Raw genomic sequence first — 19,800 nt, 5'->3', positions numbered from 1 at the left:
GAAACTTTCACTGGCGTTAGATGAGTGTTCCTGTGTTTTGTGTCTGGTCAGCTTCAAAGATTCGACCCACCACCACCGCCACCACCTGGCTCACTGCGGGCATTATCAGCTTCAACCAGACGCTGCTTTAAACCTCAATCAGACGCAGAGGGGTCTGATTTGGCTGCCAGTGGTTATTTTAGGACACGCTCGCCTGTGTTATAGACTTCTGATGCAGTCACATCCAAACTTTATCGTCTGTCTGAACAATATAAGAAAATTTAGATTGCTGGATTTGGCCTTCTTGCCTAAGTACAAGCAAGCGAGGCCTTTAAATTAAAGTCACTGAAAGTTGCAAGTATTTTAAGCACAGCCCAGCTGTATTAGTTAGCTGATTAGTGTGAGCTAGCTAACCTTACATAACCTATATAAATGTCTCTGAAGTCATGGTGATTGAGCCATGGCCCAATGATGTTGCAGTATTACTTTCGTGGAAAAAATCACAAGCGGCGCCCAGTTAGTGAAGCTTTTTCCATCAGCCAGCAGTGGTTGGTCTGCCAGAGAGGGTAGGCGGAGCTAAGCGGCTGCTTTTCCGGTCTCTGTAAGTGTTGCGAGGAAACAGTAATCTACTATGGCTGAACAAACAGAGAAAAGATGGATGACTACAGATACAACTTCCAAAATAAGTGAAAATCCGAAGAAAAAGAAACAAACTCGACGCTCAGATGAAGGCAAACAGTCTAAAAAGGAAAGCAACCGTCAGCGAGGAAAATCAAGAGTTACAACCGGAGCCAACCGTGGACGTCACACATGCAACACTGTCTGGATATCTGGGAAGTGTGCTCCTGTAATTACCGTTTATCGCCATATGTGCCGCCAAAGAGAACGAAACAGATCTTGGAGATTACAACTTTAAACCTGCATTGATTATTTTGTCAGGAGACTTTGAGGCAGCAAAACAAACTGTTAACACAACACTGAGTCACCTTACAGCTGATTTAAAGAAACAGCAGAAACAGATGGGGTTCTATTTGTTCCATATTCTCGCTCTTTTACGCTCTGTTTTGCTCTCCGCTATCTCCATGTGTTGGATGTGCGACTCTGTAGCTGCTAAATGCTCCACCATGTTCACCATCTTGTCTCTAACTGTGTCTGGCTGCTTTTCAGCTGGGCAGGTAGTCGCCTTTTAGAGCTTTTTGGCTGAAAAAAAAACACAACCTGCTGCAACACTATGGGGAGCTGCTTTGCAAGCATAGCTTTTCACATGCCAACAAAAAAATGCAGCTACGTTCAGCTTAGTACAAAAAGTGCCCTGTTTTTATACATTTGCTTGAGGATGGCCGTGCTGATTCGTCCTCAGGCTGAGTTTCAGGAGGTTTTATCACAGGCGATGTTGTCCCTGTTTGAGAACCAAGCAAGCCTCGCCCTTTTGCAAACGCACTACATAAAGGTCAAGTGTAGTGTTGGCTGCCTGATGAGTGCATTGCCTTGGGATGTCTTTACAGCAGTCAGGATGAGAGAAAAGAGGGGGTTGCTGGTCAAAGGGGATTCACTTACAGTTATGGTACAAATGCTATTGTATAATACAAAAATATAAAATCAATCCTATTCTTTTATGGCCTCAAATTGTTTGTAGTTTCGATGCAAAAAATGGGAAAAAGGGAATTTTATCTACTTAAATCACATTGCAAATAAAAGATTGAGCTACAAGAAAGGTGCTGATGCTGATGCTGGTGAAACACTTAAAAGACACTAAATTTTGCTGTCAACATCCTGTTTTATTGCAAACAGAAGGGAATGTCACATTAGAGAAACTTATTATCAGTTTGCCAATGAATGACTTCTAATCTTACAACCTACAATATATTCTGCTCAGTAGAGACGGGAGGTTCAACTCTTTTTACTAACCCGAGTTTGCATGAGTCTCACGACTCCTCTCACTGAACAGAGTCAAGTTTTCGTGGGACTCGAGTCAATCCCCCACCGGCCCAAGCACACATAGAGCATGCACACTAGACTTCCATCGCCTGATCGGGCTAACTTCCAGTTTAGCATTCCACATTACATTAAATGTAATCTTACAGCTGTTCTAGACCTTCTGATTATTTTGGGACCTAATTGATCCATTTCTGATAGTAAAGCGAGTCATTTCGGGTTTGTGGCACTTGTTTTGTCCCCTATTGGACCAGGAAGTTGTAATTTTACAACTTCCTGGTCCTTCCTGGTCATGGTTTACACATCAGTGGTGATAAAATGATTTTATTTCGAACAGTTTTGTTGTTAAAGTCGGTCTGCTTAACAGACGAGTGATTTGTGCGTTGGGGACGTGGCGTGTTGGGAGAGCGGGGTACCGAGTGAGTGCGTGATTCAGAGAGTGATTCGTGTAACTCGAGTCAGACCTTCTGCTCAGGGCAGGAAGCGAGCTCCGGGCGCCGGACTGTGGGAGCGAGTCCTGAGTTGAAACAAGCCCCAAAGTGGTTGTTTTTCTCACAGGGCGAGGCAAATTCGCAGTTTGCAGTGGCTAGCAGCGGGTAGGAGGGGCGAGTCAGTGAACGAGTAAGTACAGATGAGGACTCGTGACTCGCACATCACTACTGATCAATCGTCTCTTCAGACTTAAAACTAGCAAGTGAGACCGTAAACGTATAAACAAAATGTTTACTGAGGTAATTAATCAATAAGAAATTGCCTCATCTTCACATCTACTTATATAAAATTGTAATTATTTTGGAAACCACAGGTGTCGCCCGCTGCTGTCCAGTAGAAAGAATGCAGGTTTAAGGCACACTGTGATAGTCTGTGGTAAAGATTCAAGTCTCTGTGATTTTTAACAGGAACAAGCAAAAATGGAAAATCTAAGGAATGACAGAGCCTCTTTGGGAATACAAACACAGAGAATATGTATTTTTCTACGAAGAACAGAACAACCAGATTTCTATCATCTGAGAGCTGCAGCCTACTGTACACAGGCCTGCTATTTTCACACTGACGTAATGTGTGGCAAGTCTCATGCAGTGACATGTTAAACCTCCTCAAAATGCGTCAAAGCCAAAACAAAAGACACACACGTTGAAGAGGACCCACACATGTCACGACCGAAACGCTGAAAGTATCCAAAAAGAAAAGAAATCCTTTGTGATCGCAGTTAAATGTCTCAGCAGCAATTATGCCAGTCACTTTCCTTGTGCATCAGTTGTCCTTGGAAAATAAAAGCAGCTCTGATTCTGATATCTCTGACTCACACTACGCCGTTTATCACACTGATCCCACGGGGAGATACGTCTCCAACTATTAATGATGTTCCCTCTATTACCATGCCGTCTTCTCCTCCACGTTTCCTGGATTTAATTAAAAGCAGGCGTCACCTTCCTCACAGGCCGGCACACATGTAATGACATTCTGCAGTTGATGGACAACCCACACCTTTAAAAGACTGTCCCATCTGTGAGCCATGGGCAACACGGACAAACTAACAGTGGAGAAACTGCGGCTCAGGCGAAGACAAAATGACAACCATTGGTTTATGTCGGCTCCCCAGGCAATGGCTCCTCTGCCCGTCTCCCGGCTTCTCCCTCAGTCTATTATTTTGTGTGTTTTGCCCCATTTGCTGAGGAAGATGGTGGCCAGGCTGCCGACAGCCATGACAGATGGCAGCGTGTGTGTGTGTGTGTGTGCGCGCGTGTTTGTTTTCTACTTCTTTTTTTTCCCACAGCAGAGTCTCAGCCAGGCGCGATCAATACAGCACCATTATCTTACCACCACATTTAATCCAGTGGGACTCACGGGGGTCTGATTGTTAGGTGGGCTCATTCACATGCATCAGACGCACAAGGACAGTCGGCATGAAATACGTGCAAAATGCATCATCATGCCTCTGCATTAGCGTCACATAGGGAGCGCCTGAATGTGTGTGTGTTTGTGTTTGGAGCAGTGCAGCAGAAAGCGTTGGTCTAAGATGGCAGCAGCCCCGGTGAAATAACGTATTGCACAGTTTTCAACCATTAGATTTAATGGAAAAGGGAAGTCAGACATGTTTGTAATGGAATGAAAGGAAAGCTTCAGTGTGTGCATACAAATTCTGTCCATGACAAAAGCCCGGCCACACCGTCCTAATCTCTCCCCCGGATAAGAAATGGCTGTAATCACCACGAAGCTTTTGAAGCACCTTTAACTAATTAATCACTGTCACGCCCGAGCAGACATGACTGTCATATTCATCACCCTGTCTTTCCCTCTGCTCTCTTTTTGGATTCTCCATACGTTTTAGCAGGCCGTCCATGCAGACAGAGCAGTCAGACTTGAAGCACGAGCCGCCATGATGCCGCTGATTGGTTTACTACCACTTTAAAGCCTCAAGCGTAGCATTTTTGCCGTCGCAGTCTTGTGTTTTTTGGAGCCGAAAGAGAGCTAGATATCTAGATTAGAGGGGATGATATGCACTGCTACATCTCTGTTCAGACTGAGCGGGCGCTGTGGTTAGAACTTGTCAATCACAAGGTAGCCACGCCCCAAAACATACCCTGCTTTATCTTCTTTTTTCACTCTAAATAGGACCATCATTGACTAATGACCACTATGCTGTATTGAAGAAGCAAGAAACCAGTGATTGAGACCGTGAACATGAACACATAATTATAATGTGTAATGAGGTAATAAATCAAGTTAGAAGTAGGGTCATTGGGGCACTGGTCCTCAACATGTCAGCTGTGGGTTCGACTCCGACTTGCGGCCCCTTTGGTGCATGTCTACCCCCTCTCTCTATTCCCCATGATTCCTCTCGATCTTCAGCTGTCCTGTCAATAAATGCAAAAAAACAAAGTGTGTCATTGTCTTACAGACTTAAACCTATATTCCACAAGATCCATGTCCACAGCGTACCGTGTGCACCGCGATCTCCGGAGTTGATCGCGCCCACTCAGAAGCGCCTCTCCGCTCTGCTCCACTAAAGATACCAAGTCTATTTTTGACGGAGGCCGCTTCTAGCACGTGTCAAGCTGAACAGAGCAGATCGTTCCAAACAGGAAGTCAGACACTAAAACAGCATAGAGCATTGAGTCATTTCAAAATAAAACACCATGTACAGACTCCTGATTTTGTTTTTTTAAGATTATTATTTTTGGCCTTTTTTCGCCTTTATTTATAGCCTTATATACAGCTGAAGAGAGACAGGAAACATGGGGAGTAGAGAGAGGGGGATGGTATGGACCTAATGATCATGGATCGGGAGTCGAACATGCGATCAGTGTGTCGAGGACTGTAGGGACTGTGTACATGGGGCACCTGCTCTACCAACTGAGCTAAAGCAGCGCCCCCAGACTCCCGTTTTTATATCCTGTACTCAGCCATCGTAGAAGCACATAAAAACCACAGAATGATCTCCAAATGAGCAGATGATCAACCTCAGACATGCAAACTGAACTGTTGTTTGTGTGTTGCTCTGTTTTAACATTGATGTTATTGTGTGATTTCGCAATTCCCGCGTGATGATGCAGTTCTCCCGCGATCTTGTGATGTCGCGAACCCAGCTCCTGTGGGATAGGGCGCTTGCCGTCTGACGGACCAGAACCACAGCGCACATGGAACACGGCGGACACGGATCCTGTGGGGTCCTGGCTTTACATACTATCAGACTTACTTTTTGCAACCAGTGGAGTTGCCCTCTGCTGGCCATAAGACAGAATGCACATTTTAGGCACATCTGCATTGGTTCGCTGTTAACACCCAGAGCAGAATAGCTGTGTAGAAATATTGACCGAACTAAGCACCACTTCAGCGCCTTTGAAGGTGCTAAACAGGAATCTATCAAGAAGTTCATCATTGTTTTTTAGAGAAATGTGCTGCAGCTGTTATTTGTCACATGCCCTTTGTGAACATGTGTGTGGCCATTGTATCTATTATGTTCTGACATAGACTATATCCAAACAGCTGTTTCACCCATCTGTCTTATTATTGCATAGACAGATAAGACATCGTACACAAAATCAGCTCTATACAAAAACTCCCAAACACAAACTGATGAATAAATTCAGCCACAGTCACTCAGTTATTCCTGACTTAATATGGTTAGTAAAACAGATCCACAAACCTGTGGTCTCTGCCACTTTAAATAAAATACACGTCTTGTGCTGGTTATGCTCACTACAATCTGCTCTTTTGGTTGGTCTGGTGGCCACTAATGTTAACTAAAATTACTGGCCCAGTTGTAAAAGCTATACGTGTCCAAGCTATAGTTTAAATCCCTTAATCCCTGACCCTGCTACCTTGTTGCTGCAGCCATCATGACAGCTTCATTCACATTATTCCTCAGAGTTCCAGATGTGTCGGGGGCCTCCTCAGACAATCTGTATTGATTCACAAAATACATTTAACATCCATCCACTTCTTCATTTTCTTCCCAGACAATGAAAAACTGTATTGATTGACATTTCAACACCTCCATGTGTGAAGAAATGCTGTGAAGTTCAAGGACGAATCTGTCACAGCAGACACAAAAGGGGGAAATCTTCTTGTCTCCCCGTCTGCTCGGGCCCGAGGGATCCCTGTCTCGCCCCGCGGGGATTCAGCTAACCGCCAGATGACATTTTGAACATAATAGCTTCACCCGGTCGGGTTTGTTTATTTTGTGTTTACATTTGGAAAACAGACAGAGCTGGGCAGGCTAAATTATTCATTGCTTTGAAACTGAGGAGATAGCCGTTGGTCCTATTTGAAGCAAGCGTGTTATTTTCCTTTTTAATACACTTTTAGCTGACACTTCAATTTGCAATGAATGCAACCCTAGAGTAAAAGAAAATTCCTAAACTACCAAAATAACAAGTATTTAACAGTAATGCAGGGACAGAGCCTGAGACACTTTTCAGTCCATAACAATGCTCCTGTTAGAGTGCAGGAGTGACATGAATCAGCTGGAGGAAGGTAATACGAGCCACTTCTTGACAAGATGAGTTTTCAGTCTATGATGGAAGATGGAGAGTGACTTCGCTTTTCTGATTGAGTGTGTGTGCTTGTGTGTGCGAAAGACGGTTGTGTTGGCAGCGGGGCGGGGACCCTTTCACAGGGTCCAGATTGAAGTTTTGAGCGGCGATGGCGGCGAGCAATAGCCCTAAATTGCTCTCATAGTTGCAGGGTTTAACATCTGTCAAGACCAATGCCAGCCTCACTATCAGTACACACAAACACGCACATGCTGCACACACACACATGCACACAACATGGCAGTGCCGCTTCTGTTAAAGACATGCAAGCATACTCTGCCCTCACGAGCTAGAGAGCAGTAACTGTGTAACCCAGCAAGGATTAGTTGAGTTTCTAAGTGTTGAATTGGATTTCAAGCCTCTTTATGAAGCTGGAAAACAACAAAACACAGATGACACTTAAACTACCTGTAGATTAAAATAGAATGCATGTTTGTTGTTTAAATTCAGTTGTTCTACTTTCATGATAAAATGATCACGCATAGGTGCCGGTTTAGCTCAGCAGTTAAAGCACATGCCCCGTATACAGAGGCTACAGTGTATAACGGTTTGGTCAGGAGGAACAAATCTGTTTGTGCTTAAAGAAAAATTAATCGAAATTTATGAAAATCTAATTTTAGGGCCTGATCAGACAGAACGCGCTTTGCTGGCTGTAAAACGGGAGGCGCACTGCACTGCCTTTTTTGTGGAAGTAAACACCCGATCAGACAGCGCGGGGCGGCTTTTTTTCCCTACTGTTCTTAAGGCAACCACTGAATCATTAGCTGTCATTAACCTAACCGTTACATTGTAAACTGACAGAAGGCCCGCCTCTCCTTTCATCCGATTGGATAATGAGAAAAAACGCCCATGAAGTCAGGCACTTTTCTGCTTTGAGCTGAAGTTTTTTCAACTCGAGGCGCTTGGAGCGTTTCCTCAAAAACGCGAGGCGCACAGAGCGGAAAAAAGTGAAGCGCTCTGCAAAGCAAAAGCAGCGCGCAAAAAGCGTCCCTCTCATTGAAAAGAATGACAAAAAAGCCGCCCCCAGCTGCTAAAACGCATCCTGTCTGATCGGGCCCTTAAGTGGCTAGTATTGTAGATAACATTGGTGTAACCTTTTTTACCCAGATTACTGAGTAAATTTCCAACAAGAAGCACATCTTAAACTGTGACTTAACTCTCAGACCCCATCACCAGCAGCATGACAAAGTTCCAGTGCATTTATTTATATTTAGCATTGCTCAGCATTAACCGGTTCCCTGCTGTCGACATGGACTCTCTTCCTGCTGAGCTCTTGGCCAAAGAAAACACAACTCCCTTTGTTTGGGATTTATTTTGGGTTTTTTGGTTCTGCTTCACACCAGATTGTGTAATGAAGCCCCAAAGAGCAGGGGGGATTATGGGTAATGTGGTCTTTTAATTCACAAGTCACAATATTTATGAGACGTCCGATGACTCATGGAATCTTGTGTGATGTCTGTTGATGTGACAATAATGTTTTCATGTTGTCATATATCTGAGACTGCTTTGTGTGTGTTCATAGGTGGCAGGTTGGATGTGTTAAATATATCAGCACCTTTTCTGTGTCCTTCATTTGCATGCTTATTTATTTATCTCAACACCTACACACACACAGTTTCCCACAGTTCCTCTGTCTTTCTCTGTTTCCCCCCCCTCTCTGCTGCCTGGAGATACAGATAAGCGGATTTAGCGAGCGACATTGTGTACGGATGGTTAAATGATTTAGATTTCTATACCGTGGCTAACTGATTTCTGTATTCAGCTGTGATCGCTCGTCAGATAAGCAGTCGTTTAGTTTTTTGTTTCGTTTGGCTTCTTAGCACTCTGACATGCCTCTGTGTGTGTGTGAGTGTGTGTGAGTGTGTGTGTGTGTGTTAATCACAGGAAGTGTTGATGGAGATGTGTTGTGAGTACGCTGGCATCGCGGCCCCTCTCATGTCGGCACTTGGCGTCACAGGGGTGCAGAGTTCGGCCCTTCTCACTGATCACACACGTACAGGCGCACAGGGCGGATCTCACACCTCTCTCACTGCTATGTGTGAGACACTGCTTTGAGATGTCAGTGCTTTTGTCACCTAATAAAGGCCGACATACAGAAGCAGGCACCCAGATAGGCGTCTCATCCCACGTATCCATACTGTCCTCTTCTTCAACTGCATAATCGGCTTCTTTAATTCCCTTTGCATTGTAGTTTCTAGCAAACATTGCAGAAGTCGTGCAGCAAAATGCGATTTATTATAGCGTCGGCATCTGTTCTGACAGCCACATGTAAGGCTTTAATCCTGTTTACACCTTTGCTATATGTGATGTGATATGAGTCTTGTTTCCATGGAAATATATAATACAACACACCGTTGTTTGTTTGCTCAGGGATGTTTGTGACTAGAATACACGTCAGCATCTTATCCTGAAAGACACAGAGCAGCTGTCTGGTGTTCTGTCAGGTTGGTTGTGTCTCTCGGTGTGTGACTGCAGTGCACTGTTTCTCCCAGCAGAGAGAGCTCACGCTAGGTACCACTGCTGCCACGCTCTGTCTGCTCCCTGTGTCCAGGCTGCAGAGCATGGAGTAAGGAGGATAAAGAAGAATGCATCTGTAAAAGGATAAGAAATTAGATGTAGAGATATAAAGAGGCTTAATCAAAAGAATTAAAAAGTCAATAATAATATGTGGAAATATAAAGAGTACATAAAATCTACTCAATTATGTAACCACTGGTTTTATATCCCTGCTTTGAACTTAAGCAACATATTTCTTTTAATGGTGTGTGTGTGGTTGTGAGAGAGAGTGTGCGTTTGATCTGACTGTCTCTGTGTCTTGTAACTTGGTGATGTTTTAATTGTGACCTGCCAAGGGACTGTGGATGAACATTAGCTTCAAGCTAATTTTGGTACAGTGCATCGAATGTTAACAGTCATGTTTATTATCGTACAGGGTCCCTTTTAAAAGTAATAAACAGGAAAAAAAGAAAATTAAAACGAGGAAATGTAAAATAATATATAAACGAATAAATAGATGAATAAAAAATGTGCAAAAATTATAACAAAGAATACATAACCTAATAAAATATGTTGTAATATAAGGATAAATATAAAAAATAATAATTAATATTTAGAAATATAATGACAAATAAATTAGTAAGAAAAAAGTAAGTAAATGTAGAAATATAAAGGCAATTAAAAAATTGATAATATTCATAAGCATTTTCATTTATTTTTAAATGTATGTGTTTATTTAGTTCAGTAAGTATTTACATATATAAAAAAATATATTCTTTTATCTATTATCTATCCGGGGCCCGGGATACTTTGTTCGGGGGAGTAGGCGGGGCTGCTCCTCCGCTGCTCGTCCGCTGTCCTCACCTACGTCCGCAGTGCGCACCTGCTTTTAAACACGATGTCATCGGCCTCATGAGGACAGTCCTTGTCAACAAATTGCCCACAAAAGCGCACATTGATTCTTTTTATTGAGTGGGGATGTAAATGCAGAACATTCCAAATTTCAACATGTTACATAATCATGTCATTTCTTAAAAAAAAGAACAGAAGAAGAAAAAATATAAATAAATAAAAAAAAATATATATATATATATATATATATATATAAAATATAAAATATAAAATATATATATATATTTTAGTTATTTTTATACCTTTATTTTTCCTTATTGTTAACTGTAATGCTTTTGCTCAGCGTGCTGTCAATGCTGTCAATCATCTGTCTTTGGGCAGATCTTCCTGCTTTTCTTTAAACAAAAAAGAGACAAGGCATCTTTTGTGTTCTATTGTGCATTAGTGCCTCGTATAGATCCTTGCACAACATCAGTGAGCCTGCAGTGGCTTTATCAAGGATAGTCAGGATGATGAGTCAGTCCTCTTTGTCTCCCTCCAGCAGGTTTCAGTCCTCGCCTTGGCAGCTTTCATTTGTGAATATTTCACTTATTTTCACACTCACACTTTTCTCACTGTCTCCTACACAAGAGCCCTGTTTCTGGAGATGCTTTTTCATCCTGCTATTTATCTGCTAATGGTGATATAACAATTTAGAAAACCTGATCGGAAATTCAAGAAAATAACATAACAATCACTTGCTTCAAACCCTGTTTTAAATGTACTCAGACCCAGCATCGCTCGCTCTCTCTCTCTCTCTCTCTCTCTCTCTCTCTCTCTCTCTCTCTCTCTCTGTGTGCTGCACTGTGATGCTCTGACATATGTTCTCATGGGAGCCTTCACAAGTTAACACACTGGAAGAAACAGCACTTTAGGAAGGTCACACGCACACTTACACACGTACACACGCACAGACACAAAGTAATGTTAGGAGAAACCACATGTGATTTGAAGGGAGTGGCACTCAACGGATGTAGACAGCTCTCGACTTAAAAATGTGGTTGATCTTCTCACCTGAATGATTTGCCCTTCGTGCAGGAGTGCACCTGATATGATGCCTTCAATGTCTCAGACTTGTGATTTTGCTCCATTAGAAGCGCTTTTCCCAAACTGTCTTCACTGCACCTTAAAGGCTTGTAAGCAAGTGTTAGAAAATAGCAACCTGCTAGTCATCAGTTTGTGCTGTATCACGTCAGGAGTCAGAATTCATTCCCTCATTTTGTCATTCTCCTCTGTCTCCACAGTACACTAGAAACCACCTTCGACACAACTGTAACCACTGAGGTCAATGGGCGGGGTCTACCGGCTCTCACCACACGCTCCTCCCCCATGGCCTGGCGCCTGGGCCAATCACAAACCCCACGTCTCCAGGCGGGCGACGCCCCCTCAATGCCCAGCAGCTACGCTGCGCCCAGGGCGAGCACGACGAGTGCCGGCACCACCACGGGGCGCTACAGCGGGCACTCGGACCCCTCCAGGTTTGTGTACAGTGCCCCCCTGAGGCGAGCAGCAGCGGCAGCAGGGGCAAGGGGGGCGGAGCAGGGGGAGAAGGGAGGAGAAGGAGGGAAGCAGATGGATGTAGCAGGGTACATGAGTGATGGGGACATCCTAGGGAAGAGCGGCCGGATGGATGATATCACCAGCGGGTAGGATGATGTGTGCTTAGCATGTTAGCTTCCTCTGATGCACTGACTCTACTCTGACTAACTCACGCTTGGAAGACCTAATCAATCATTTTTCCACTTTAACTATAATTGTATTCACACATTTAACTGAAAGAGTGACAGGAATCAACCTTCAAACCTTCAATGTTACACACTAAAACGTATTTTATGTATCCCTAAAGCCTAACAAATATGTGTAGTGCATGTCTTTTCCAATTTATAAAATATTTTACATGTTGCATTGTGTGTGTTACGTTCCCCGAGGATGGTCAGGGGATGAGGGGGGGTAACAATAAATTAAAACCCAAAAGTTCAAGCAAATTTAAAAGGAATTTATTTACAACTAAAGCAACGTTTGAAGAGAAAGCGAGCTTTTATAAAAAACAAACAAACAAGCTGATCTATCTTAAGAGTCTAAACACTATTAAACAGAATTGCAACAACAAAGAGCTGCTAGAGCTGACAAAGAAACACCCTCCTTCCACTGAAGGAGTATGCTCGAGCTCATTGACGTCTGACACACACACACACACACACACACACACAGCCGAATGGCCCACGTGGCACCTAACAGTGTGCAGATTTATTGGCTAGCCTTCTTCCTCTATGAGGGCAAACTGCTGCATTTCTTTGCTCATCACTGCCGCCAACTGTCGTCAGACGAATAACATGCAACTGACAAGACTGTACCTGTGGAAATAAATATATTCCTGACGCCATGATACAAAAGGAACAGGTGGCGCCTCGTTAAATCCAGACCAAATGACATGATTGGATGGATGGGTGTGTGGAGTCTTCCACAAGCTAAAGCTAGCTAGTTCGTCATATCTCCCAACAGTGCGCTGTGATCCTCTCTCCAGTGATCTCTCGTGACTTTTTGTTTAGATACCTTTAAAATCTAGCTTTTACTTGCTGGTTTTTAAGACAGGTATTAGTTTCTTTGCCTTTTGATGCTTTGAACACATTATGTACAAATGTACTTGACATCCTTTGAGACGAGTAAGTTTAACTGTCTGACGCTTTAATACTGGTTTTCACTGACACTAACTAAAATACTACTTTGAAGGCCCTTTGCTTTTTGAGGGATCGTGAATGACTCATGTTGCTATGCACACTGGGTTTAGTCTAAAACTCCTCAAAATTCATCCAAAGCTGTGTGCTCATACAGTCCCCAAGGCCTTACCCATCCTTCTGTGTACATTAATACAAATAGCCCGCTGACAGCGTCCAAGGCTATCACAGGTTTGTCATGCTTTGAAAGAGAAGGTGCACATAATACATCCTCGTGAACCTTGAGGGCTCTCGATACACTGACAGATCGCCTGAATGAAAAAAGATGAGTCAGTGTCTTCACAAAACATCAGCACAACTTGCGTGTGGGCTTCTGACCTTCATTCACTTATAGCGATAAATGCCTCGAGCAAGTGGGAGGGGTGTTGGAGAAAGCAATTCACATTCCACGTACGCACACGCACAAGGACACACACTCCCACTGGGGATCCGTGCACTTAATTTCCGGATAAGAGTGTAGGGGGAGCGGGGCGAAGCGGGAGGAGTGATGGAGTACAACATCTGTAGGATTAAAGACGTGTCAGAAGCGAAAATGTAACAACACGTTGGGAGGGAAAGGTAATTAGCTGAATTATTAGCTTAATTAGCTCAACACTAATGATCTCCATGTCCTATCAGCCGTGTCAGATTGCTTTTTGGCAATAGCCTCGAATCCTACCCCTTACTCACCGCCACATACACACGCACAGATATACAAACTGATTTAAACATGAACACTTTTTTTCACAGAGATGCACATACAGTCTAAACGGTAATATGAATAAGTCAAAGTTTTGGCCGGACATCTTCTTCCTCTAATGAACTCTCCTCTCACAGATACCTCACAGACGGCGGCCTCCATCTGTATACACGGAACGCAGGCCGAGCCTCAGACGCGGCTTCTTCTCGAGAAATATCCCAGAGAGGGAGCAAAGAGGTGCAGGGCGACATAGACAGGTAAGAATCCAACCTGTCAATCAAACAAGTGCTGCTTTGCTTTACTGATGTGTGTTTGATGTTGGAGTGGAACACACCCAGGTCCAGCTGGGGCGTCACGTTTTAAGATTCATGCAAGGACACTATGGGTGCTGCAAAAAATTGCAAATAGTATCTACATATATAATATTATGAATATACACCAGCCACTTTATTAGGTACACCTTGCTAATACTGGGTTGGACCCCCTTTCGCTTTAGAACTGCCTTAATTCCTCGTGGTATAGGTTTGGCTGCACATCCATGATGCTAATCTCACGTTCCAGCACATCCCAAAGGTGCTCTATTGCATTGAGATCATTGTCATGTTCAAGAATCCAGTTTGAGATGATTTGAGCTTTGTGACATGGCGTGTTATCCTGCTGGAAGTAGCCATCAGAAGATGGCAACACTGTGGTCATAAAGGGAAGGTCAGCAACAACACTCAGGTTGGCTGTTGCGTTTAAACGATGCTCACTTGGTCCTAAGCGGCCCAAAGTGAGCCAAGAAAATATCCCCACACTGAACTGTTGATACAAGGCAGGATGGATCCGTGCTTTTATGTTATTTACGCCAAATTCTAACCCTACCATCCGAAAGTCGCAGCAGAAATCGAGACTCATCAGATGAGGAGTTTTCCCAATCTTCTAATGTCCAATTTTGCTGTAGCCTCACTTTCCTGTTCTCAGTTGACAGGAGTGGCACCCGGTGTGGTCTCATGCTGCTGTAGCCCATCTGCTTCAAGGTTCGACGTGCTGTGTGTTCAGAGATGCTCTTCAGTTGTGACCAGTTGTTATTTGAGTTACTGTTGCCTTTCTATCAGCTCGGACCAGTCTGGCAATTCTCCTCTAACCTCGGCCATCAACAAGGCATATTCGCTCAGAGAAGTGCCGCTCACTGGGGCACTTTTTTGGGCAATTCTCTGTAAACCGGAGGGTGTCTGGGCTCAGCCTTAGAGATAGGGTATGGAGCTCGGACACCCGGAGGGAGCTCAGAGTAGAGCTGCTACTCCTTCGCATTGAAAGGAGCCAGTTGAGGTGGTTCAGGGATGTGATTAGGATGCCTCCTGGGCACTTCCTGTGGAGGTTTTCCAGGCACGTCCAACTGGGAGGAGACCCCAGGGCAGACCCAGAGTTCGCTGGAGGGATTATATGTCCCGTCTGGCCTGGGAACACTTCAGGATCCCCCAGGAGGAACTGGAAAACGTTGCTGGGGAGAGGGATGGCTGGGTCAGATGGATGGATGGAAGGAAACCCTAGAGATGGTTGTGTGTGAAAACCCCAGTAGATCAGCCCGTCTGGCAGCAACAACCTCATTCAAAGTCACTTAAATCACCTTTCTTCGCCATTCTGAACTTCAGCAGGTTGCCTTGACCATGTCTATGTGCCTAAATGCATTGAATTCCTGCCATGTGATTGGCCGATTAGATATTTGTGTTAACGAGCAGTATAACAGGTGTACCTAATAAAGTGGCCGGTGAGTGTGTACGTAGTCCTGATTGGATTTTGATGTAACTCTTCTCAGAACTTTGCGACTTTGACATCATCAGCTCCAGGTGGATGTTTTGCGAAGGCGGATCCACCAGACTGTGCTCTGCAGCCGGTGATGCGTGTGCGTGAGAAAAACGGTGTGCTGCGGCGAGAGTGGCAGAAAGGTGGAAACGCATCAGCTTGTCGGAGCAGAAATTTCAGACACTTCCTGTTACGGCCAATTGAACACAGTTATCTACTCACCCTGTGACCGCTAACTAGCTTAGCACGCAAACACGGGGGACGTGGCATTAGGAAATGATGTAAACAAACGTAAAATAATCAGTCACATCGTGTTTTTTGTAGTAACTGCTGTGTGTTTTTTCTTTACGTTGCCGTACCAGCAAAGAATGGCCTCCATGTGAAGCATTTCTCCCTACATTCGCTTTGAGGATTTTCTGAATACCCACTTATCGCTGTAAAAGTTAAAGCGCTGACATTACATGGAAGTAATGATAAAGTGAGCAGGGGTCAGCTCCAGAGGGCCTGATTTTTATTCACATTGTGTTAGGAGAAATAGGAGATAAGAAAAATATGGGCGTGTATTTTTTTCTGTTGAAGGTTACGAGGGAATAAAGGCAAGATAGGAGAGGAGGAGAAATGATTATCTACTGAAAAGGTGACGTGCGTTAAGAGTTTTCAGCCTGCGATGCTACGGAGCAATCATACCGCATCTTAACAACAAATGTGTCCAAGCAAACCAGGTGAAACGTAAGAAATAAGTTAATGTCCTTGGGAGGTGATAGACGGGGCACCCTCCTCACTGCAGAGACATCCACAGCTAAATGAGGTGAAAAGGAGAGGCGTGTTATCGATTTAAAGCTGTCAAGCTAAGATTGTGATGACAGGCCCTCAGAGAGGCTGCTGGGAATCGACTGATGAAATGACATTTCCCTGTGTCGCAACTTCAACTTCTGCCAAGACTTCAATGAGGAGTGGGAGGCATGAAAAGCAATCAGATACGGCTCTCAAGAATTACTCGGCTTTTGTTGTAATGCTGTAAATTAGTAAAGTGCCGTTAAAGACGCTCTGAGCCAGCAGGACAGCTCTCATGGAGATTATAGTAACACCAGAAAAAGCCTCATTATTGAGTTAGATGTTGTGATTGTAATGTGGACGCCCAGGTTTTTGGTTTAAGGCAAAGCAAATGTGTTAAATGTGCACGCTTACATGAGACAAACACAGACATGCTGGTGATGTTTTGCTTCCTGCTGAATCTGTCTTTGTTTTTGCTCTGTAATCCAATTGTCTCACAGCGCAGACAGTCCGGCTGTCTCACGAGCACGTTCGTCACATGTCAGTCAAGCCCGTCAGGCGGGGGCGAGTCCGATCATATCTGCGATCGGCAGAGCGTCAAAACATGCTAGACCTGTCCGAAAGGGTTCAGAATAGGCGATACGCACGCCCCTCCCGTCAGTCTCAGACCGATCCGCCTGTCAGACTGCCAGACGCTCTGAGGGAAAGGGGCGGTTGGATAATAATAACTGTGAACCCTGTGAACTGTCTCTTCCATTTACCAAGTCCTAGCTTCACCCTGCATGTGTTTTATCTCTGTGTATGAATATTCTGTCTACAGTTTATCTCACCTTGCTTTGACATAAATCCCCAAAATTGCAGCTTTTCTCTGCTAATGTCTGTGTTAGCGCTTTGGGCCTCTGGGGCGATGAGGAAATATCGATGCCTGCTTCCCTTTAAGATGCCTGCAGGCGAGAAACTCCCGATTGGGTACGAATTTGAACTCTGGAACCCTGTTTTCCTTTCTTCCTTCCTGTATTTCTCCGCTTACAAAACTATAGGAATGTACACACACGCACACAAAAGTACACATACCTTTAAAGCGTCCCCCCCCTGCCTCCCTCTGACATGTGTGATTGTCAGTAGCGGTGCTGTCACTTCCCACTGACAGACGACAAAGCTCAGGGGAGGAAATTCATTTTGGAAGCGATTGCTCACCAGGCTTCACACCTCTGGCCGGCTTTAGCTCCCTCCTTAGGACAGGATCTGCCTTCCATGATTGGTTCCTTCTTTATCCCAAAGCATTCGTCGTCTTCTCCACATAACCCCCGGCTTTAAGTGAAATGAGTAAAGGATAAGGCCCAAGTTCAAACAATCTGTTCGCTGACTTTGAGGAACTTTTTATCCCATCAAATGCGCCGGCTGCCATTCAAGCAACGACAGCGAAGTATTTATTCTTAGATTTCAGTCATTTTCAGTCGATTTCAGTGCACAATTTAAACTCTTTTTTCTACTGCATCGGTATCATCTTTTTCTGCAGTGTCTGCTGAGTTTCTGCGTCAGTAATGCTCCCGAGTCCAAGAGAAATACAGGGAATAGTGCAGTAAAGAGTTTACTAAAGGGAAATCTAAAATTGGTGATATTCAGGACACATTTAATGATAACAGTTGGATTTCATAATTATGTTTTGCTCATCAAAATGCCTCATTTACATGTAAATTGTTCTAAATGTCTTTTACCATCCTCGAAGAAGGAATTTGACCTTGTAGCAATCATGGCGGGTTTATCAGCATTTTTCAGAGACGACTCAAAACTCGACCTCTTGTGGCAACACTGCATTTCAGTGGTTTCCTGGGGAGAAATAGTCCTTTGAAGTATATATATATATGTCCGTGGTTGTGAAATTAAAAGTTTTTTCTGCAAAGGCAATTAAAGTTGTAATCTCAAAGATCTTAGTTTCATTCTCTTCGGCGAACCCTATGGTGATAAACTGTAATTGCGGCAGATATCCAGACAGTGCTGCATGTGTGACGTTCACGGTTGGGTCCCGTTGTAACTTTCCTGGCTGACGGTCGCTTTCCCTTTTTAGACTGTTTGCTTCATCTGAGCGTCCAATTTGTTTCTTTTTCTTTGGATTTTCACTTATTTTTGAAGTTGTATCTGTAGTCATCCATCTTTGCTTTGTTTGTTCAGCCATAGTAGATTACTGTTTACTCGCAACACTTGCAGAGACCGGGAAAGCAGCCGCTTAGCTCCGCCTACCCTCTCTGACAGACCAACCACTGCTGGCTGATGGAAAACGAGTCACTAACTGGAGTCGTCACAGACACCCAGTCTGTAATACTGCAAATGCAAAGGCTTTCATCAGTGGGCCATAGGCTCAATCACCATTGTGTTACCTCATTCGGCGATAGACAGTGACTTAACAGACATTTATTTACATGAAAATCTTTGAGAATATTACTTTAAGTGTTACTGCTGGAAAGATGTTGCAGTGGTGTAAGGTTCTGTGACTTTGCAGAACAGGGTTTGGTATTGTATAACAGAACTGTATCGCCCGAGTAAACAATCTGAGGCTGCTTTCACACCTAAAGTCTGTTTGTTTGTTTGATCCGAATCAAAGACCAAATTGTTACAAAGTTGCATTTTGCTTCGAGTTTGGTTCGTGTTCACACGGCAGCTTTTACAGGCAGACCAAAAGTTTTGAAGCGTGAGGAAACTGCTCTCTGATTGGTCAGAATTTTCACTCCCTGAAGTAAACAAAGAGAGAGAACAAGACGAGAGAGAATCGCGGACTTTAATGTTTTGTTGTCAGTTCGATCAGTTACATTCTCCTTTAGTTTTTCACTGAACAGTTTGAATACCTCCGTGTTCTTGTGTGTTTGTGAAATTGCCTCGTCGCTCCCCCACGTTTGTCCTCTACTCATCTTGCTGCCTGGCTGCCTATCTCTGCAAGTGTGACCATCCGTTAACAACCCACAATGCACAGTTCTTTGGTTTGCTTCTTGTATTAGGTCCGACTTTAAGTCTGTTTATGTTCTCACCTGAAACGAACCGGACCCTGGTTCATTTGGAAACAGACCGAGACCCGTCTTGTCTGCCTGGACCATCGTCTGGTGGTTTGGTCTGCACCAGGGTTCGAATGCTCACCTGTCCAAACGAACCAGGTCCACTCAGGTCTGAATGCACCCTAAAGCAATTACTGTAATCACATACTAACTGTGACTTCATAGACATATTTCAATAGTTTTGAGTCACGTATCTTTAACAGCAATGCTTCCAGCAACTTGACGCAGCTGTATACTGAGTTAGAAATACAGCAGAGCCTGGGGATTTCTGGGTGGTAGATATGAAGTGTACTTTGGGGCTTGTTTTTTCACACTGTGCAGAACTGCATTACTGCAGTTTTTTTTATCAGTAAATGAAAAAATGACCATTAAAAAAAAAAAGCGCATTAAAATTCATCCCCACCCTCCCTCCTCCACCAACTTTTGGATTTCCTCTAAAT

At 44.0% G+C, this 19,800-nt stretch overlaps 1 protein-coding gene across 2 annotated transcripts in view; it reads left to right on the top strand.

Moving 5' to 3' along the window:
* Nucleotides 1–19,800, top strand: part of nav3 (neuron navigator 3) — a 237,103-nt gene that overhangs the window by 151,288 nt on the left and 66,015 nt on the right. For both annotated transcript variants that reach the window (XM_069671283.1, XM_069671282.1), the window contains 2 exons: nucleotides 11,585–11,986; nucleotides 13,892–14,011. In XM_069671283.1, the coding sequence (XP_069527384.1) occupies nucleotides 11,585–11,986; nucleotides 13,892–14,011 (522 nt within the window). The remainder of the gene's footprint in view (nucleotides 1–11,584; nucleotides 11,987–13,891; nucleotides 14,012–19,800) is intronic.

Source organism: Semicossyphus pulcher, unplaced genomic scaffold (assembly GCF_022749685.1).
Source record: "Semicossyphus pulcher isolate SPU_LCO1_2020_fin unplaced genomic scaffold, fSemPul1.0.p SCAF_20, whole genome shotgun sequence".
Lineage (NCBI taxonomy): Eukaryota > Metazoa > Chordata > Actinopteri > Labriformes > Labridae > Semicossyphus > Semicossyphus pulcher.
The sequence above is the reverse complement of the archived record's forward strand: the minus strand, read 5'-3'. Positions and strand labels throughout refer to the sequence as shown.